This window comes from Volvox carteri, assembly GCF_000143455.1.
Source record: "Volvox carteri f. nagariensis unplaced genomic scaffold VOLCAscaffold_83, whole genome shotgun sequence".
Classification (NCBI taxonomy): Eukaryota; Viridiplantae; Chlorophyta; class Chlorophyceae; order Chlamydomonadales; family Volvocaceae; genus Volvox; species Volvox carteri.
This window is the reverse complement of record NW_003307626.1, coordinates 49,419-70,701: the sequence shown is the minus strand read 5'-3', so window position 1 is coordinate 70,701 and position 21,283 is coordinate 49,419. Positions and strand designations below refer to the sequence as shown.

Below are 21,283 nucleotides of genomic sequence, written 5' to 3'. Positions count from 1 at the left end.
GGTGGGAGCGATTACAATCAGTGGAGGGAAAAAGAGGGGAAAGAGAGGTAGCGGGTGATGATTTTAGGATTTTGGCGGGAGGGCATTGATGGGGGCTTTTTAGGGGCTATTTTGGAGGAGCTGAAGAAAGCTGAATTCAACAAATCGCGGAGGAGTAGACAACGGAACACTTCACTTTATGTCACGAGGCTATATGAATGTGCTGTATATGTTTTTGCTTATGAGCTGTAGAAATCTAAACCTGGTTGTGTGACCCCAGGCGTGACAAGACAGAAGGCTCTCTCGACGCTGCAAACCTGCTTGGTATAAACGCATAAAAGCAACGACACAAGGTAGTTGGGTAGTTGGGTGGTTGGGTGGGTGGTTGGCTCGCTCTTTACTTCTTCCCCCTCCTTTTCCCCAACCCACACGCACTCCTCCTTCCAGGCCAAAGGCCCTCGCTCACCTCCATCAGCGGTGCTGCCGCACCGGCACGGCACTGCCGTACATCCCAAAGCAGTACACTGCCGTCCAGATGACCTGGTTAAGGGAGGGAACGGCGGGCGGGGGAGAGGGGAGGAAGGGGGGGAGTTGGCATGGCATGGCTGGGGGCCCCGTGTGTGTATGGGCGGTTGGCGGTTAGTGGCGTTAGTAGTGATCGGCAGGCCCTGTGGGTTGTGACAGCGCAGGTCGTTGGGCAGTTGAAACAGGTTGTACGGCGGTGGTTGATAGTTTCACTGCATGTGATGCTGTATAGAGGGATGGTTACAAGCTTTAGGAAATTGTACGGCAGGCCCCAACGAAGCCGCCCTCATATAGTACCAGCGACATGCCAACACATACATACACACATACATACACACGCATACACATATCCCACCGCTGGGCCCCCCCCCCCCCGTGAAGTAGATTGGGGTGTCGAGAAGGCTGAGAAGGCTGAGACACTGGTTCCTCCGGTGCGCTAGCTAGGCGGCTGGACTGGGGGGGAGCTCACCATGAAGATCTATACACCTAGCCTCAGGGCAATGGCGGAGGGTTAAGTTAGGCATAGGGCCTGGACCAGGCTGTAAACTAGATGGTGGTGGTTGGATAACGAAACCGGGCGGCGGCAGAATAGATAGGGTGGCGATTGGCGCCGGTGTGAGTGTATTGGGAGATTGCGCAGCTGTAGGGTGGCGGCGCTATCGGTGGAACGGAGGTTGCTTGACATCTGAGCTGGTGTGTATGTTGCTGGCTAGAGGATTCGAACGGGTGACGGCGCCTTGCGTTGATAAGGGAGATCGGTTAGGATTCTAACCGATATAACGCCCCTCCAATGATGGAGTCCTTCGGCGGTCGTTCCCGTTGGGGTACGGTTAGGTGCCCCTGGCCAGCGTCAGGCCCGGATCGACATGTAACAGATACACATACATAAAGACATACATAAAGACATACATAAAGACATACATAAAGACATACATAAAGACATACATAAAGACATACATACAGACATTGATGCCGCATCAGAGTGCCAGACCACCACGGTGACAGTGCGGGGGCGGATTGCAGCTCCAAACCCTAAAACCCTGAAATCCCCTCCACTCCCCAATGCCCCCCCACCCCCCAGTTCCCCCCCACACACACCTGTAACCACCGTATTCCCATCTCTGCTGAGCGCCAAACACAGAGGCATTCTGGAACACGGTACGGATCGTACGGAGAAGCCCCTACCCAGGTCCCACAACTTGAAGGAACGGTCCTCACTGGTACGACAGAAATACATACGAACATACGTCAATTTAAAGGCTTACAACTTAGTGTACGACGTACGAACAGGACGACGACGTGGATGGAGGGGAATGAGCGGCAGAAGGCGCCCGATGAGGTTAGTTGCCCAACCACCCGACAACTGCCAAGCGAACCGCCCCCCACCTGACGCTAACCGCCAGTCTGCAGTCCAGGGGGGATAACGCCACCGCCGTCACCGGCCCCGAGTGCCCTGTTAGCGTGTGGCGGTGGCGGCCTGACGTGGCGTCCCACACCAGCAGGGCCCTATCAGACCCCGCCGCCACAACCTTGGGGGGAAAGGGGGAGAGAAGGGGGGGGGAGAAGGGGGGGAGAGAAGGGGGGGAGAGGGGGAAAGACGAACCACACACGATTGAAGCTGCTGCCAGGGCAAGAGAGTATCAAACGTAAAACTGACCGAAAGGCGTCCGTGGCGACCGTGACCTCGGGATGAAGAAGTGAAGAAGATGTCGGAAAGACTACCTACCTAAGCCGCCAGGACTAAAAAAGCAGAAGAAATAGTATTGCCAAGCCGTAAAGAAGTAGGTGTAGAAAAGTAGGTGTGAAGGCGGCGGAAAAGTAGTAAAGCAGTGCTGTCGTAAAGCTGGCATGAAGTTGCTGGCCTGGAGAATTAGCTGATTTGCTGGTACTGAAAGGCTGTCGGTATGCAAGTGCTCCTCCCAACCCCCCAAACTAAAACGCGCGACCGACCCGACCGACCCGACTATCCTAGTCCGGCTAGCCGACCGACGCCAACGCGATATACCGAAGAAGCTCGAACCACCCTTCGGACTCACCTGGCCAGGCAGCAGAAGCAGCGGGCAAAGGCACATGCGAGGCAGAGGTGTGGGAAAGTAGTGAGCAGCGAACGAAAAAGACAAGAACGCATGAAAATGCCGCTGAAAGGGAGTATTAAGCTGGCTGACCGGGGAAGCTGGGGATAAGAAGCCCTAAAGAACCTCTGTGAAAGCAGAAGAAAGCGCAGGAATTAAAAAATACAATTGCAAAGGCGGCGCAGGACGACACGGAAGGTGTCGTACGAGATGACGGAATGACGCATTGGACGGGATGACGCATTGGACGACGTGTACGCTGGCAGTACGCAAAGAAGGTAGAAATGGAAAAGTGGGTTGGAAAGAACGCAAACGCGAACGTTCTTTCCAACGAAAAAGAAAGGCCCAAGGGAGGAGAGGGAGTTGGTAGGAAGAGAAGCGCAAGTGCGCGGGCCGGGGCCATTCGTGGCTCCCGCCAACCTGCGCACACTAGGGGGGCATGTGCATGCAGCCCCGTAGTGCCTAAGGCGTGGGGGAGGGAACGTGGGGAGGACGTCAGGTTTGGGGGGTTTTAGGCGGGAGTGGGAGGTTGGTAGAGGGGTTCGGCGTGGAAGGGAGCGGGAACTGGGTTGGGAGAAGTGGAGGTGTTTGGGGGAGGGAGGGGAAAGGCGAGGGGGAGAGAGAGGAAAGGGGAGAAAGGGAAGTGGGGGAGGGGCGGGAGGGAGAGAGAGGGGGGAGGGAGGGAAGTTGTGGGAGTGGGGGGCAATACTTGGGACGGAGCTGGCGGGGGCGGGGGTAGAGGGAAGAGTTCATCAGGACTAACCCCCCCCCGGTGAGACCGACACACCGACATACCGACTGACACTCAGCATCGGGACATGTCCAAGTAAACCACCACCAGCCCTATGCCTCTTTCTCACACACACACAAATACACACACACACACCACAAACACATTCCTGCACTATCCGTGTATAATCCTTTGTCGAGCCCATGCGTCTATCTCTGGCATATTTCATTCGTCCGTGTTTCGTCTTAACCCCCCTCCCCCCCCCACACACACACAAACCACCCATCCCCCACCTCACCTGCGCCGCATCGCACGTGAAAGCGCAATCATTCACCGCCCCAGTCATCCCCATCAGCGTTATGGCAGGGCTCAGGTGGCAGACCCCACCACCTCCTCCACCACCACCACCACCCGCCGTCAAGCTCCCAGATGTGAGTGCTGATGCGCCCCCGGTGGCGGCTGTAGCCGCGCCCAGACAGCCCGGCCCGGCCACCAGCGCTATATCCCACAACGCCACAGTCTTGTCGGAGCCGCAGGAAGCGATAAAATGACCTGGTGCGTGTGTGTGTGTGGGGGGGGGGGGCGGGGGCCCCGGGCCCGGGGAAAAGACCAACCACAAACGAGTGAAGCTGCTGCCAGGGCAAGAGTGTACCAGACGTAGAACTGACCGAAGGCGTCCGTGAAGACGGGGGCCGGGGGGGGGTAATTGGGGGTTACGTTTTACGTTCGGACGTTTACCTCAGGACTGGGATGTTGGGACGCGTATATTATAACTATAACTATAACCACCAACGAACTGCCAAACGAACCAACCGACAACTGTGGGCCGCGATGACGATTGCTTACCGGGGCATTGCGGCGCCAAAGAGTTACAACCGCCCTTGTGAGCCGTTGCAACCACCGCAACCGGCACGCGCGCGGGAACTCGCAGCTCCGGCGGCCGTACAGATGTGTCGTACAACCCTACCGTACCGCCGCCGCCGCCACCGCCGGCATTCCCATAGGATGGACTTCCTGCCAGCAGCCCCATAACCTCTCGCAAGCTGGTAGGTATCGGCAGAGGCGGCGCGCCGCCGCCGCCGCCGCCGCCGCCGCCCAGCTGTATGGCAGCCGTTGCGCCGACCCACTCGCTGCTGAGGCCGCTGCCGCCGCCGCCGCCGCCGCCGGCCGCAGCAGTGGCTGGCGCCGGCGGCGCCTCCCCAGCGGTTGCCGTTGGCAGCAACGACGGCGCCGCAACCAGGACCGACGGCGCTGCGCCTGGCGGCTGCCCCAGCGGCCCAGCTACAGCCACCCCACTCAGCGCCGCCGCTACGGCCCGCTGACGGATCAGTTCAGTGGCTTGACGGTCCAATTCCGCCTCCTGCCGCATCCGCGTCGCCTGCTCTAGCTGCGGTACGACGGTTGCCGTACGACACGGTGTATACATAGATTGTCAGACTCGTACCAACTATCAAACCCTTGAGGTTGTGTGTCCATATGTATGTGTGCATATTATAACTATGTATCGAGCACACCCACTACATCCACTACACGCAATACATACATCCACTACACGCAATACATACATACATACATACATACATACATACATACATACATACATACATACATACATACATACATACATACATACATACATACATACATACATACATACATACATACATACATACATACATACATACATACACCACACATGCTCCCCCGCAATTCCCACAATCCCCCACCCCCAAAAGTCTTCTCTCGCGGCTCTCATAGCCCCAATATCCTAAAACCCTAAAACCCAGATCACCCAGACCAACCCCCCCACCCCGGCTCACAAGCTCCTCGTGCATGCGGTTCAGGTCGTTCAGTCGGCCCGCCTCGCCCTCCTGAACCAACAGATGGGGGCCCGGCAAGGAAGGGGTGGGGAGGCGGGGAGGGTTAGGAAATGGTTTGGAGGGTTTTAGGGTTTCGGACGTGCCGAAACGTTCATCCTGTGAAAACTCTAAAAAGATGGCTCCTTTTCCTAAAACCCCCAAACCCCATTTTCCACTCTCCCCGGTTCACCTTCATCTCCATGAGCCGCCTCAGCAGTACGGCATTCTCATGTCGTAACCTCCCCGCCTCCGCCAGTGCGCCGTCACGCGCCGCCAGCGCCGCCGCCAGCTCGGCGGCGGCCGCCACTCGCGCGGCCCGCTCCGACTCCAGGGAGCCCCCCAGAGCCGATAACTGCTCGCGAAGAGCCGAGATCTCGGCACGGGACTGCCGAGGGAGGTATTTAGTGGTTTGGGGGTATTGGTTTTGGGGGGAGATGGGGGAGGGCGGTTTTTTGGGGGGAGTTTGATTTTTCAAAAGGGCAAGTTTTAGGATTTGGTTTTGGGGTTCATTTTGTCTGGGTTGGGATTTTCAAGATTTCTCTCTCTCTCTCTCTCTCTCTCTCTATCTCTCTATCTCTCTATCTCTCTATCTCTCTATCTATCTATCTATCTATCTATCTATCTATCTATCTATCTATCTATCTATCTATCTATCTCCCGCATCCCCCCTCCCCCTCCCCCTCGGCACGACGCACCTGGGACAGCTGTGTATTGGAGCTCTCTAAGGCACTGCGTGCGGTGGTGAGGGCCGTGCTGGCGCCAACCACCTCCTGCATGTGTGTGTATGTGTGTGTTTTGGTTGTGGTTGTGGTTATGGTGATGTGTGTGGGGGGAGGAGGGTGTGTGTGTTGTGTCAGCAGGTTGGGGGAGGGTGGAAACTACCCAAGGCACGAGGGGGAAACACGAACTATGTGTCGGAATGTGGTGGGAAGGCGGGTAATGGACGGGGGGAAAATACACGTGCGAGGAGGAAGACACGCGGCCAACTGAAAGCGGGGCCAGACGGTGAGAGTCTTCAAGCAAGGGGTCTGTCTGTCTGTCTGTCTTGTCTGTATTTGTGTCTGTATATATGTTTGCGACATTGGGCAGAGCAGACAGGTCGGTAAAACCCCCCTAAGGATCTCCAACCTCGCAACCCACCGCGGAGGAGGTCCCGTGGAACCCCCCCCCCTCAGTCGAAACCCCCGCTCCGAACCCCCCCTCGCTCCGGCGACCCTCCCCCCCGCTCCGAAACCCACCTCCAGCAGATTTGCCTTGTCCCTGTACAGCACCCCAAGCTCCCTCTCCGCCCGGCTGAGAGCCGCCCGGGTCTCCTCTAACTGGGGGGTGTACGGAGGGAGGGAGGGGGGAGGTACGACAAACACAGACGAATGACAAGAAGAAGAAACCGTAGACGGATACTCCAGGGAAAGGCCAATAACACTGTAGGAGGAGAGGAACCCTAAAAACTGCGGACCTTAGGTGACCCCTAGGGGTGGTTGTTGTCCCGGGGGCACGGGGGGGGGGCGGTAGGCAGATGGATTACGAAACGGGAAGCCAGCAGCTGCCTAGTCCGAAGAAAAAACAGCGAATTGACTGCCTAGACGCCGAGGTGAAATAAGAGAGTGATAAACAAAGCAGAGATGCAAAGGAAGCCGTAGAGGTGATAAGTAGAGTTAAAGAGGTGGGGAGGTAGTGTGTGTGTGTGTGTGTGTGTGTGTGTGTGTGTGTGTGTGTGTGTGTGTGTGTGTGTGCTCGCGGGATCAGATAGGCGTTGGCAGGGTAGGGAGGGTAGGGAGGGTAAGACGAGCCACTGGCGAATGGAGCAGATACCAAAGATGGGTGGTACAGGAGAAGAGAAATGCTGCAGGGATATTTTACTGACCAAAGATATGTTGCGTACTCTTGGCGGCGACTTGGCCATAGCTTGGGTTGCGATATCGGTTTTCGCGTTCGGGCTATATTCCCCCCGATCCATCTGGCACCCATTCATCCAAACACATCTCCTCCTCCTTTCCCCCCATACGGCGGCCCCGGGGCCCTCCTTGCCGTACTAGCCTATTATAATTACCCCATATGCCGTACAATGGTATACACTGCGACCCTACCGGCACGAGTATGTGTTTCCCCCACCACCCCGCCATCCTGCCGTACCTGCGCTGCCGTGTTGGCGGCCGCCGCCAAGTCCACCGCCGCCAGCCGCGAGTGCAGCGCCGCGTTCTCATCCCGCAGCTCGGCACCCTCCTTGTCTAGCTGGAGAAGGCGAACCTAGAAGGTGGTTGGGGTGGTTGGGGTGGTTGGCGGTTGGTTGGGTTGCAGTTGGGTGGGAGGCGTCGCGAGGGCAGTAGACGCGGCGATTGCGGGGAGGGTTGTGGGCGGGCGGGAAGAAGGAAGATAAACACCTCACAGTGCAACAGCGCAACAGCACACGGGGCGCTTTCAATTGCTTTCCATAAGCCCCCCCAAAACACACACCACTTCGCCAGGGGCCGTGACACACATACATACATATACATGGCAGGCGGCTGGCAGAGGTTAAGGCCTGACTTCTGCTCCCGGCCGACCCGGGTTCAAATCCGCCTGCCGGCTCCTCGGGTGTTTGAGGAGAGATGGAATAGGAGGTGGCCCCCCATCATACGGACGATGTAGGACGTGATAATATCAACTTGCGAGCTAACCAGGAACAAAGTTGATGCGCCGTTGTTCCGCTAGATTTGGTTGGATGCTTATGGTGAGTAGCCGAACCCAACGAATACATTCTGAATTCGGATGGGGTGACGGATTAGGGTGCCCCTCTAGCAGGGGAGAGCAGGGACTGCCCCGGGAAAGGGGGCCGCTGGCGAAGTTAACCACCCTGTAACAACATACATACATACACACCTAACTCCTTAAAACATACATGTGCAGACATGTCGTACCACAACCATCTTGACTCAGCGCCTATCGCCCGTCTCGTCATTCCATGAGCTCAAAAGGCAATTATGCATAAAAGAATGTCCCCTTCACAGACTCCCCTTCCTTTAGGGAAACTTACTTCGCCCTTTCCATCTTCTCCCCTTCCCTCCCTTTTTTTCAGCTCTTTTCCAGGACCCCCCACCCCCCCAGCCCACCCCACCCCACCCGAACCGCCCACGAGGCCCCCCACCCCCATCTCACCTCGAGTTCCCGCGTCCGCTGTAGACACGAAGCATAGTCGGCAAACGGCGCTAGGAACGGCGCTGTTTGGGTGTCGTACAAATGCCGTAATTGGCCGACACAGCTAGCCACCACCCATTCAGGAGCGGTGGCCAGCAAACTCGTTTGCATCACTCCGCCGTACGAGTATTTGCCGTACTGTACGGTATGTATAGGCCTGCCGTGCAACAATCCGATAACGACTAATGGCGGGTCCGCTAACGGGCGTTTTTGCTTTGGAGTGCGCGCGGCTGGCGGGCAACGAAAGGCACCTTGGCGGCAACGGGCAACTGTTCGGATGCCGTCGCTTGGGGTGTAGTTATGGGACGCAGAACGGCTGTAGCAGTAGGTCGGTAGCCAAGATCGGCAGTAGCGGGGAATGCAGGTAGCTGCCCGGGATGTCGTCGTCCCTCCCCACCCCGGAATCCGCGGTACTGTTGGCGACTGATGCGGTGCTGTGCTTGACAGGCGGCGGCTCTCACTGGTGAATTTCGAATAAAGCGAATAAAGCGAATAAATGTTAAGAACACATAAATGCATACAAATGCACACGTGTCCTGGAATCAAAATTATGTGCCTGGAAAGAACATCTTCCTTTTTTAAATGCTCGGCGATGCGTTACGGAGGTTTGGCGTGGGCGGCTTGTCCAGTAAAAGGCTTTTTATGTATGCTATGGTGCAGTAGGTACTGTAGGGGGGGCTGTAGGGGGCTGTAGGGCCCGGCTGGGCGGGCAGCAGGCAGCGTGGAGCGCAGCCCTTCAACCAAGCCTCAAACAGTAAAACAAAGCGAAAGGGAAGGGCCGGCCCCATGCGAGAGAGGTTTTCCTTATCACGCCATGAACCTTACCCGAAAAGTTCCAGATTGCACCAAAGGGCTCACAGTGTTATGCTTCACTAATTTTGGTTATACGCATGTGAGTACAAGAAAGCTGCAATGATGCAGGGATGCGTTGTAAATAGCTCGGTGCGTCCCTGCAGGAATGCTGTAGTGATGTGTTTCGATGCTAGAGACCCTTAACCTCACTAACATGGAGGTATAATAAGTGGAAAAACCCTCTTGAGGAATGAACATACTGCAGTGAATGTATGACAAATCAGTACACGCCGTACGTGCCACTCTGCAGTCAGTCGTTGCGGGGCGAACATGCCGCTCCTTCCACGTTGTGTGCTTCCAATTTGATTTGTTCATGCTAGTTGTTGCGCTTCTCACTGTAACTATGTCCGTTTTTCAACTAACAGCCTTTAGCTTGCTTTTGCTCAAAATACATAGGCTTGGCCCCATACCTCATGTCGCTGGACATTATGGAAATAACATACAGCATTTTTAAAGCTCGTCATCGTGGCAGACGTGGAATGCTTTAAGAATTTAGGGAGCGGGGGTCTGGACTATGGACGGCCGTGCGGAGGGCACTGTGGCCATCAAGCAGGAGGACCACGCCTCTGGCCACTGGCATAATTTCCCCGCGGGACTGCGCCTGCTTGTTGTTGACGATGACCCTCTCTGCCTGAAAGTGGTCGAGCAAATGCTGCGCAAGTGCTCCTATGACGGTGGGCGGACGCTTCAAGAACCTGCCGCGTCAGAGTAGATGTTTTAATGTAGAGGTCCTTGAACTTCCTACGCTGGCTGTGCGCGCAGTCACCACTTGCACAAACGCAACCATGGCGCTCAACCTGCTTCGCGACAAGAGCACGGAATACGACCTCGTCTTATCAGATGTCTACATGCCAGGTGCGTTTAGGCAGGGCTTGGTTGTCCTGGGTTGAGCTCCTGAGAGCTTTTTAGTTTCCTCCTCAGATATGGACGGGTTCAAGCTTCTGGAGGTCGTTGGCCTGGAGATGGATCTTCCTGTCATAAGTAAGTACTGGAGTTAAGCGGCTGTGGCTGTATGCATTCTCAGAAGGGCGCAAGTGTGCCGCTTGCAGTGATGTCTTCCAATGGCGATACCAGCAACGTGCTCAGAGGCGTTACACACGGCGCTTGTGACTACCTAATAAAACCAGTCCGCCTTGAGGAACTGCGGAATCTATGGCAACACGTCGTCCGGCGTCGTCGGCAGGTAACCGCAATGCACACGGCGCCAGGGCCCAGCCAACGGCGCTACCCTCCTGCACCTTAAAAACTGCCACCTACATGCTCGTTTACGCCAATTGTCCGCAGCTTAACCTTGACATGGACAGCGATGAGCATAGCCAAGAGCGCGACGATGACCAGGGACGCAAACGGAAAGCGGATACAGCCGGGTGTATAGGCGACCAGGTGAGCTTCTGGGGTATGGTACCAGTAACACGCCCAAACTGGCGGGAAGGCACAGCCAGCATCTACCCCGGTCCCCCACATCCAGTCCCATGCTTCCAAACAGTCAGTATGTCCGAGCCACGCTGGCTCTGCAAGCCGTGTGCAACCGTCTGGTTTGCGCCAGCTGGGCAGCACAGCCCGGGCCGTATCAGGACCGACGCCGGACGATGCCTCGAGGTACCTCTGCTCCTTTGCTCCTCGTCGCGCTCTCATGGCACGGCGGGTAGTTCGTCGTCGCGCATCAGCCGTTTCCAGCGCTGGCAGCTGCAAACCTTGACCGCGATTACCACGGAGCTTTGGCAGCAGAGCATAGCAGCCCGTGTCCGCACGGTCCTTTTCCTGCGGCCAGCGTCCGGCTGCTGCAGCACTTCAGAGCCGCGCCGCAGCAAACTCCCGCAGGGGAGGGAAGAGAGAGTCCATACTGGCGCTATTGAACACCCCACGTTGGCTTTTCCGTGACACAGCTCCTCAGATCAGCAGCTCAACTCAGCTGCAGCGCGGTTGAGCTCGGACAGAGCTACTGCTGCGGCAGAGCTGTTGTGTGTTTGTGTCTCTCGTCGTGCGCCCTCACATGTGGGGCCATGTGAGGGCAATGCGGCGGAAGTTAACCCCTGTCCGCCCTCCATCGCTGTGACCAGTCTGATGCCGCTCTAGCACTAAGGATCCGGATTATACCATGCGCGCTTGGTGCTTGGCACTTGGGGCGTGGTTAGGTTAATTACCGGGAGTGTACGGGGTGTAAGGTCTAGAACCCCGGGGACGAGGTTGGTGCGTTTTCAGGTACGTATGTTCGTGTATGTGTGTGTATATATAAGGGTTGAGCCACGACTGTATGCGTTTTGTAAGTGATGTTTATCTGTGTATGTGTGTTCCTGCGATGTTGTTTGGCGCACATGCAGTTGCGGATGATGGGGGCTGGGTGTAGCGGGGGCGCTAACGGCCTGGGCTCCACTGGGAACCTGGGTGCGGTCGCAACCGGATCGGCCGGCCTGGGCCTGGGGCTGGGCACCGCTGCGGATGAGCTGGGGCTGGGGCTGGATAACGGCTCCAGTAAGAAGGCGCGTGTGGTGTGGAGCGTGGAAATGCACCAACAGTTTGTCAACGCGGTCAACCAACTGGGCATCGACAGTGAGTTTGGGGTTTCGGGGCCGGTGCTGCTGCCGCTGGTGCTGGTGGTTGGGCTACCGGGGTGTTATGCTGGTGTTGATATGCTTGGCAGCCGCGGTGAGGAGGTTGCGCGGCTGGCTGGGGCCTCTGCCGCGGCAATGCTCGGGAACGCCAGGCAAGGCGGGAGGTTGTGTGATGGACATGCATGGGAAATGGGTAGGAGGGAGGAGGAGGCTGGCCCTACTCGTCATGAGGTTGACCGGACGGTGACCGGGTTGGGATGAGGAGGAGGTAGGTTTGCATTGGGCTGCCTGTCTGGCTTGGCTCCGGTGGCCCTTTCCTGGCCCCCGGAGAGCTTAGGAAGAGGACGAAGGCCGGTGGAGAAGGATATAGAGGGCAGCAGGGCAAGTGGGCGAAACGGGGGTTGCTGTTTACCCTCTCTCACCCCAACACCTTGCGCAGCGGTCGCAGACCCGCTGCTGCTCCTGTCGCGAGTTAGGATTATGTTGCTACATTTTACTATCTTGCGGTTCCTCTTTCTCTTCCTCGTCCCGGGTTTGACTGTACTGATTCTGTGAGGCACAACCCACCACACCTTCACGTCCACCTCCCAGAAGCCGTCCCTAAGAAGATCCTGGAGATCATGAACGTGGACGGACTGACCCGCGAAAACGTGGCCAGCCATCTGCAAAAGTACCGCCTCTACCTGAAGCGGGTTTCGGGCGCACAGCAGCCGGGACAGAATCGAGTCAGCAGGCCCTCACCGCCGCAGCCGCAAAGCCCACAGGTGCCATCCCAGCAGCAACAGTCGTTACCTGGCGGCGGTGGTGCCGCAGCCGCAGGCGCCGGTCAGCTGCAGGGCGGCGGCGGAGCTGCAGCCGCAGCCGCCAGCTTGGCGAGTATATTGGCTGGCGGCGGTCCCGCCGGAGGCGGCGCCGGTGCGGGCCCGCCGCCGGGTGGCGGACAGTTGGGAGCTGACGGTGGCGGCCCAGGGCCGGGGCTGAGCTCAGCAGTAGCGAATGCGATGTCGGCAGCGGCGGCAGCAGGTGGGTTTCCCACACCGCCGCCGCCGCCGCCACCACACCCAGCGGCACTGCTGGCGGCGAATCCGATGATGGCGGCGGCAGCGGGGTTAAATCCGCTGCTAGGAGCTATGGGCGGACTGGGCGTTGGGCCGCTCGGGCCGCTCAACCCCCTCAACGGCATGCCGATGCCTGGCATGCAGCCGCCCCTTGGTAAGCAAAGCCACGTGTCCGGCTTTGCCTGTGGATCCCTTAGCCACAATCGGCCGTGTAAAACTTTAGCACCGGACGTTTAACCACATTAAATATATTAGCGATATCCATCTTAACGGTTGTGATTTTTTTCCGTAGTCTTGAGGTGCGATATTTCGACATGGCCTTGGCCTATGGCAGGGAAGAAGATGTTTGCAAGTATAGCACCTAGGCCTGTGTTGTCGCAGTGCAACAGCCAGACTTCTCTCCCCACCTTCGTAGAACGAACGTCGGGAGGCAGAACGTTGGGCAAAGCGTTGGGCATCCGCGGGACCCCGCCACCCGTGTTCTTTCCTCCTGTCGTCGTGCGCACGTCCCACCTGAACACCACGTTATGTTGGCCTTAAGCAGTCGTTGGCTGACGGCTGGATCTCTTCTATATTTCAAATCAAACACCGTAGCCCGTCGCCACGTTGAATGCCATGTACATCTTTAGAGGAGCTTCCATGTAGCTTTCTCACTTTCACCTACTCCCGCTCCTTGTGTTGCTGTACTCTTCCCCATTGGGGAACTCCCTTTTGGAACCACCCGGTCGTTGCCGCTGCCCCACGCTGCTGCACTACAGGACTGTTACCAGGGCTTCCAGGGCCAGGCGGGCAGCTGGGACTGGGCCCCCTCGGACCGATAGGACTGCCCGGCCCGGGGCCCCTCCCGAGTCTGCCGGCGGGCCTTCCTCTCAACCCCATGGCCAACGGCTTGCAGCAAATGGCGGCAGCCAACTTGATGCAAGGTGCGAGAGGGAGCGGCATTTGACATGTGGGGTCGAGGAAGCGCCGGCGATTGCGGTTGGGGCGGGCGTGGGACCAATTGCGCGGACTTGCGTTCCTGGGAAGGAGGGAGGGAAGGGGTTCTCTGGGGGAATTAGACCGCGAATCGAGCCCACTCCATTCCATTCCAACATACATCAAAACTTGCTACTAGGGAACTTAAACCTGCTCCTTTTGCCCTTGTAAATTGCTCTTTAATAAATGCTCCTTTAACTCGCCCCACCCTGTCCTGCCCTGCCCGTGCGGCCGCCTGGAACCGTCGGGTTGCTTTTCATAGGGATGGCAGGCATGGGGCAGCTGCCCGCGCTCTCCATGAACGGCATGAACGGCATCATGGGGCCACTCCCAGGTGCGTGCCGCAGAGAGGTACCTGACCCCACCACCTCCCAGAGGTGTGGTGCAATGATCTGAGCCGCGATGTAGATGTGTGTAGATGTGTGTACACGTGTGTGATTGTTACATATCGCAGTTGACCTCTATGGCGGGGGGACGCAACCCGGGCCCCCGGGGTGAGACCGCCGAAACACTCCATGTGTGTGCGCGCGTGTTGAGAAGAAGCACCGTGACATTCGTTTTTTGACCAAAGGGCGCAACGTCCCTTTTCCTGCCTTCGTTTGCACGAGCCTGAACACCCCAGGCTCTGGGGTTCGGGTTCGGATTCGGGTTTGTGACTGTCGGGTTGTTCGGGGGCCGCTCGTGTTGTGATGTATTTTTAGAGGTTCTCCGCTGAAAACCTTTTCATTCGGTAAGCGGAGAACCTAACGAGAAGAGACGTCAGCTGCTCCTCGTTAGGGTTTGTTATGGCGAACCTAACGGCCGGTAGGTTCTCCTCCTTCCCTACTTGCATGCTTCCGTTCCTCCCTCTCGTCTGTCCTCCTCCTCCTTCATCGTGTAGGGGTAGGCCTCCCCGGGCCTCAGCAACACCTCTTTCCACAACAACAGCAGCCGCATCTCCAGCAGCAGCAGCAGCAACAGCAGCAGAAGGACCTCCAAATGGCGCAGAAACAGCACCAAGCTGCTGCCGCAGCAGCAGCTGTGGCGGCTGCAGTTGCCGCTGCCCAGCACCAGCAGCAGCAGCCCCAGGCGCAGCAGCAACCGCAACCACAACAACAGCAGCAACAGCCTGGTAAATTGCCGCAGGCCACGGTTGGGACGCCCGCCCTGGCAAGTCCTGCGGGGGCGCTCCCTCGACAGCCCTCTGGGCAACACCCGCACACACTCTCATCCTCGTCTCTGCACACCCAACAGCCACACCAGCAGCAGCTACTGCACTCGCAACCTAGTAGTACACACCTAGCAACCAACAACACGTTGGCAATGGCGCCGGCCCTGAACGGCACGCTTGACGTGGGCGGGAAGGGGCATTTGCATGCGGCCGGAGGGCAGGGCGCTGGCGCCGGGGCCGGCGCCGTCTTGGACATTCCACCGGATTTAATAGGAGGCCTTATAGAAGACGGTTTCGGAGCGCCGCCAGGGCCGACCATACAACTGGCGCACGGGACGGCGGCCGTGCTGGATCCAACCATGCTGCTCGACGAAGGCGACAATTCAGACTTTGCGGCTGTGTTCCAGGAGATGTCGTCGTACGGCGGCGGCGGCGTTATTGGCGGCGGCGGCAGCGGCGCCGGAGCGATGGGCGTGCTGGGTCACGGGCTGCTGGCTGCTGGCGGTCCGGTCATGGTGGACGTGGCGGCCGGGTTGGCGGGGGTAACGGAGACAGCCACCCGTGTAGATGACGATTTCCTGAACTTTTTACTCAAGAGCTGATCTGAAGGGGGTGACTTGAGCGTGTTGCTTTGCTGAGCGTGGTGATGGTGATGGTGATGGTTTCATTGTCGTGCGGTGTGGAGAGCGGATAGAGAGAGCCAGGTCGGGCCGTGTTACGCAGGGCCCAACACAGGTCAGCAGAGGAGAGACAGGTCAGCAGAGGAGAGAGAAGAGAGAGCATTTTGGGCACCTGGGTCCCTCCGAGGTGTTTGGGGACGCTAGGAGGACCCTCCTGTGCAGCTTCCCGCAGGACCCGCTGCCCAGGGGGGCCGTGGTGGGAGAGGGAAAGGGGTTGAGCTGACAAACCCCCCTCCCTTGAGGGAGGGAGGGAGGGAGGGACTGGTGCCAGCCCCTCCTTTCTTGGGAGCGTGTGGCTCCTGAGCAGCGCACAACCCCCTCCCCCCGCCGCCGGTCCGTCCCGTGCCACCCGCGCGCGCTTATTACATTGAACGTCCTTGTCTTCCCCGTGGCCTCGAGTATGTCGTACTGGAAGTATACGGTAGATTGAGTGTGAGCGTGCCAATGTGCGCCTTTTGGACCGTCTCCATCCCTAATGGACCGGAAACCGGAATGGGGCCCAACCCCGCGCAACAGGCGCGGAGGTACGGCGCTGAACGGCACTGGCGTACAAGGCCTACGGAGCGCGTGAGGGAGCGGGGCATTGAGCGGGGCTGGGTGGATGGAGAGCTGCGCCGGCGTGCCAGGCCTGATGGAAACCGCATTTGACGTTGGGGGCAGTAGTACACCGGGCCGTGCCACACAGGACCCGGTTAGCTTCCTTTTGCCGTGTACCGGGTTCGCCCCCTGCCCTGGGTTAGGCCCCTGTTTCTGGATTCAGCCGTCGCCATCGCCATCCCACTCTATTAATCCTCCCCCGTCTTACCACAGCGGCGCCACGGCCGCCGCAATCGGTGTTGTGCCATATACTGTGCCGTATACTGCCAGTTGCACGTGCTTCCACTTCCATTGCATTTATTGGTGGGGGCCGAGGGGGGGCCCCGGGGTGCAAAGGCGCCTTTGCACCCCGGCATATGGGTTCCGAGTCAGGTTTTGAGGGCAGCTCTGGCTTGGCTTGGCGGCGTTTCGTGGGATGATAATTGCGTTGGCTGCGGACGGGCCAGGAGTGGAGCGGGGTGATCGCCATATGGCACAGTGCAGTACAGTACGTGACGTGACGTGAGCTCGAGCGAATGGACGCAGTCGCGTGTATACAATTTGAGTGTGAGCAAGAGCGTGGAGGAATCTTTTGATGCGGATGATGTGTATGTATGTATGTATGTATGTGTTCTACCGGCCCTATACCAGTGTGTCGTTTGGACAGCTTGCGCCCGGTCTGGAGAATGGGGCTCTGCATCCTTGAAGATCCTTGTTGTGCTGCTGCTCGGCATGCTGGAGGTAGCCCTAACGGAGGTGGGGCTGCGGGTTCACAGTCCACAGAGCCTCTCCTCGGTCACGCGGCGTGGTTTCCTCTCACCGTGCATGAACGCATGTCACAGGGAATGGCTGGGGGGAGAGCCTTATGGGGGGAAGATGCTTGAGGAGGATTTGTTTTGGGTGGATTAAGGAGTCTATAAGCGCGAACTGACGGCGCTTGGTCGGTCCTTGTCCTCCTTGTCTTTCCCTCTTCCCCGCCGCCTCACTGACTAGGGTTTGGAATGGAGTGGGGGTTTAGGGTTTTGAGTGCTACACAGCGTCTGGAGCTACATTACACAAGGGGGGAACTGTGGCGTGAGACTGGTAGAGAGAGGGAGCTGTTGTGTCGTGTGGTGTTATGGAAGTAACGCGGCAACTGGCCGTCTTCGGTTGTGCTGATGCTGGTGACGCTGATGACAGCGGTTGTTGTTGTGGTGGTATATGGCTTAAGTTTTTAGCGAATAGAGATCGAGAGAGAGGGAGACACATAAAAACCACACGCAAACACACACGGTGAGGTCATCCAGAGCGAGCTATGTGCCATGTATCATGCATGGAAGGGACGCTGTGATGCTGCAGCTTCATCTTTGTCTTTGTCTTTCTCTGCCTGGACGGCTCTCTTGCGCGTCACCATTCAGGCGGCGGCCGCCGCCTACTATGCATGTCCCCAACATGGAAAAGATATGTTTGCATGTCGCCGGCGACAGAGCGGCTGCCGGCGTTAGTAGGTGGATGCCGCTTCCTGGATGGATGCCGCGCCGCGCATGTTGGCGAATAAGCAGAGGCCGCGTGACGTGGACGGGTCCTTGCGAGGCGCCCGGGTAGTGTACGTCGGTATTCTAGCCTGCCTGTCTTCTCTTCGTGTCACTATCCTCACCACGTTCGCGTTGCCCGCCCCGCTCGCGGTCTGGCTGGTGCTTGTCTGCCCGCTGGGCGTGCGAACTCCTCACCAGTTCCCTTACACTGCTATGCTGTCACTGCCATGCAGCTCGGTCGCTTCGAACGCGCGAGGGCGGAGCATGCGCTGCATTGCACTGCATGCTGTATCCTCTTTCTCGGTGTGTGGACCGTGACACGGGATGAATGCACACGGAACGGCTGCGTTGCGGTGTGAAGGGGCGGCATGGCGCCGGGGTGCAGTATTTGGCCCGGCGGGAGGGGGGGAGGCTCAGGCCGGGGTGCTGCCGAACCTGGCACCGACTGTCCTCGGGCTGTTGCAGTGCTGTTCCCCGGGGCCCCCGGGGCCCCATGCGCTTTTCAACTAGGAACACTCGCTTGCTGTGGGTGCAGCTGCACAGCCGCGCACTAAGTCGTGCACAGATGGTCTTTACCCCGTACCCGCGGTACGTGTTAAAGGCGCGGGGACCCTGTGAAAGTGGGCGGTTGGCGGTTGGCGGCTGCTGACGCCAGCGGCGCTTGTGAGCTGTTGCGGCTTGGACGTTAAGTTGGATGTCAAGGTGGCATGCCGTGTGTGTGTGTGTGTCTCATAGATTTGCGGTTGGTGGGATGGCGCTAAGGTGCGCGCAAGGTGCGACACGTTGAGGAGGAAAGGAGTGTTGAGAGCGCCGCCTGCAGGGGCGCGGGAGGGCGGCGGCGAAAAACAGAGCGGCTGGGGCCCCGGCCGTCTAACACAGCGATTGCGGGTGCGGCTCTAGCAATTTTGAACGGCGGCCGAGCGTTAATTCTAATCCTCGGCCGATTGTTGCTATTTTAATCGTGTGCGCGTATTCCTTGTTGCCATTTTCATGTTTTCATATCCGTTTCGTTTCTTCTCCGCCAGCAGTTGTGCTACAGATAACAGCACCCTAAGTGCGAGAGCACGATGTCGACGACTTTGTCCCGGCCATTCCAGCAGCCCGGATGGCTGGATGCGGGGTTGTGGTTAGGCTGTAGCGCCGGCCAACCTCCACCCCGCCCGGTGATCATTTGGGGTGTGCGGGTGTTTCCCGTTCATTGAGAGTTTTTGGGGCTATATGGGACGGGAGGAGGCTTGCTTCCTGGCATGAGGTGGGGGCCCAGGGGGGCCCGTGTCCACGGTTTGCCTGGGGAACGGGCTTAGGCTGGTAAAAAAAAACCTAAGTCATATTATGAGGAAAGGAGGAGCGGGGACAGGGAGGGAGCGGCTGCTGCTGCTGGCGCCCTGCTGCTAGCGCCACCAGTTAACGTTGTCCCCAATGCCAAGGGTAGGCGGGCCTGGCATTTGGAACGGGGCTTTGAAGCTATGAAGCGCTGTGTTGGTGAGCGGGGCTTTGAAGCGCTTTTCCTGCTAAGAAGATTCGCTCCTGGAAGGGTTCTCGGGATGAAACCCAGGTCGGAGCAAATTAGAGCAGGTCTTCGCTCGAATTGGACTCTCCCTGTCTCCTCTGGGACATCACTAGTGGCCCACAAGGCGGGCTGTTGACGTCGCGAGAAGACAAAGACTTTTTCCTTCAATACCTGACAGGTTGCCCTTCCTCCGCTTCCTGCCTACGCCTCGGGCTCTCGCCCGCCTGGATTTCGATACATGACCCGCTGGGGCCCGCTGTGCGGCCCGACCGGAATGGAGCGGAACTGCTGTGCACGAGGGACGTGAGAAGTGAGCGGGGCAGCTAGGAGGGCTGCTCTACCGTTTCGCGTATTTTGTACGTTTTTTTGCGTTTGTGTGCGCGTGTGGTGTGTTTCTCTCGCGAGCGTTGGCTACGGCTGTGGCATCAGCTGGTGCGTTTTATGGCGGAAAGTGACCCACGGGTCATGTCAGAAGCTCACGCTGCCATCGTGTGCTTTGTATGGTATGGTGGTGAATATGGTGATGATGATGGTGTGGTGGTGGTGCTGGTGCTGGTAGTAGTAGTAGTAGTAGACGATCTGGATGCTCGCGCCGCTGCATGTTGGTAGCGACACCGTATTTCCTTGTCGTACCGTACCGTACGTAGGACATGGACTGGTAAGGTCAGGGGTTACCTGTTCACTTGAGGCCAAACGCACCTATCCCCGCGCGCCGCGGCCATCAGTTGGCCCCCCCCAGTGGCGGTGGGTGCAACGCTGGTGGCGCGGGGGGTTTGGTGGTGGTGGTAATGGTGGGGGCGAGAATTGCTGCGGTGGCCCGGCTTGGGCAAAATTGGGTTTGGGTTTGTGCATTGCTGGTTGTATGCATCTATGAGATGGCGTCAAGATTTTTTGTTCCAGGACCTGAGAAAGCGTCTTACTGAAGGTGGTGATAATCCTCGCCTCTGTGCCGGGTGTGCGGATTAGCTGGCGTGTCCCACATACACCCTGCTCTTCGCCTGCAGAGCCCTCGCAACACAAGTGCAGCGTTTTTTCCTGCTCTAGCATGTGGAGCTTCACGGTGCACTTGCCCTGTTGCAGCCTCACGCCAGCCTCCGTCAGTAGCGGTCCGTACCCGAACAGGCTGCAACAAGCGCTTGAATTGCCTCGCTTGCCTATGTGCTACTGCGCGCTCGTGGATGCGTAATGTATGCCAACCTTACTAGGCAAGGGGGTTATGGCCTTTGGGCCAGTAGCCATAGGTAAGCGGGCACTTGCCCGCCTGTCAATTCAAAATGGCCATGCTGCCGTGGAACGTTGTTATTCGACTTGGGTGTGAAGCCATGCATTTAGTGAGGTTGAATCGCGTGCTCGCCTTCGACAGGGCCTAAGATTCATCGGGTTTCAGGAAACGGGTGTGCTTCTGAAGGTCAGAAAGCAAAGCCATTGTATGGTGAAAGCTAGGACTTGCAGCTCCGGCACCTCATGGATACAGGTCGTCTGCAAGCAATTGGCTATGACAAACAATCGGCTGCCACGATGACATTGATTGCAGCGGCTACAATTTCAGTTTTCACAAAGGATTCATATGCGTGTTAGTACAGCGTGAGATAATTTGCGGGTCGCTAACATGGTGTCGACCGACCCGTCAAAATGACGATTTCTATTACGTGCAGAGGCGATATGACCAAATCCAAGCTATAAATGACACAGATAACTGCATCATGCTTTTCAGCACAGCGGCAGCAGCGGCAGAGAGAGAACGTTGCAAGCAGTTGCTCTACGGATGGTGGTAGTAGGGGTCATTTTTCTAGCTAGACCAATTAAACATATAGCGTGCGCTACGTTCTACGCCTTATATATTTTTCCTTGAGCGAAACCCATGGCGACCGCAAGTACTCGTACCGGACTAGGCAAAGAATTTCATGAGATAGTTTATGGCAGTCAGTTGTTTCATGCAAGCAATGCTTAATTTTGTTTCGTGCTTAGGTTTTTCCTTTCCGGCTGCAGCATCCAAGGGGCTGTGACCATATAGACTAACGTAGCAAGGGTTGTTACACATGATGGCGCTGCTTTAGTTAAAAGGATAAAAGTTTGT

General features: G+C 57.7%; 2 protein-coding genes across 2 annotated transcripts in view; one reads left to right on the top strand and one right to left on the bottom strand.

The window, feature by feature from the left end:
- VOLCADRAFT_119815 (uncharacterized protein) overlaps positions 1–8,858 on the bottom strand; it is a gene marked incomplete at both ends in the record, with an annotated part of 10,093 nt that extends 1,235 nt beyond the window's left edge. Inside the window, 11 exons of the mRNA XM_002957937.1 lie at positions 446–519; positions 1,603–1,628; positions 1,891–2,033; positions 3,605–3,858; positions 4,153–4,693; positions 5,127–5,177; positions 5,356–5,550; positions 5,861–5,935; positions 6,404–6,484; positions 7,299–7,412; positions 8,301–8,858. Coding sequence (XP_002957983.1) covers positions 446–519; positions 1,603–1,628; positions 1,891–2,033; positions 3,605–3,858; positions 4,153–4,693; positions 5,127–5,177; positions 5,356–5,550; positions 5,861–5,935; positions 6,404–6,484; positions 7,299–7,412; positions 8,301–8,858 — 2,112 coding nt within the window. The remainder of the gene's footprint in view (positions 1–445; positions 520–1,602; positions 1,629–1,890; positions 2,034–3,604; positions 3,859–4,152; positions 4,694–5,126; positions 5,178–5,355; positions 5,551–5,860; positions 5,936–6,403; positions 6,485–7,298; positions 7,413–8,300) is intronic.
- Positions 8,859–9,705: 847 nt separating this feature from the next.
- VOLCADRAFT_68910 (ARR-B family transcription factor) lies at positions 9,706–12,411 on the top strand (the record flags this gene model as incomplete). The annotated part of the gene is made up of 6 exons (XM_002957964.1): positions 9,706–9,865; positions 9,954–10,033; positions 10,091–10,172; positions 10,241–10,374; positions 11,513–11,741; positions 12,335–12,411. Coding segments are annotated over 6 exons (762 nt in total), but the record flags the coding sequence as incomplete, so codon positions are not given.
- Positions 12,412–21,283: the final 8,872 nt, after the last annotated feature.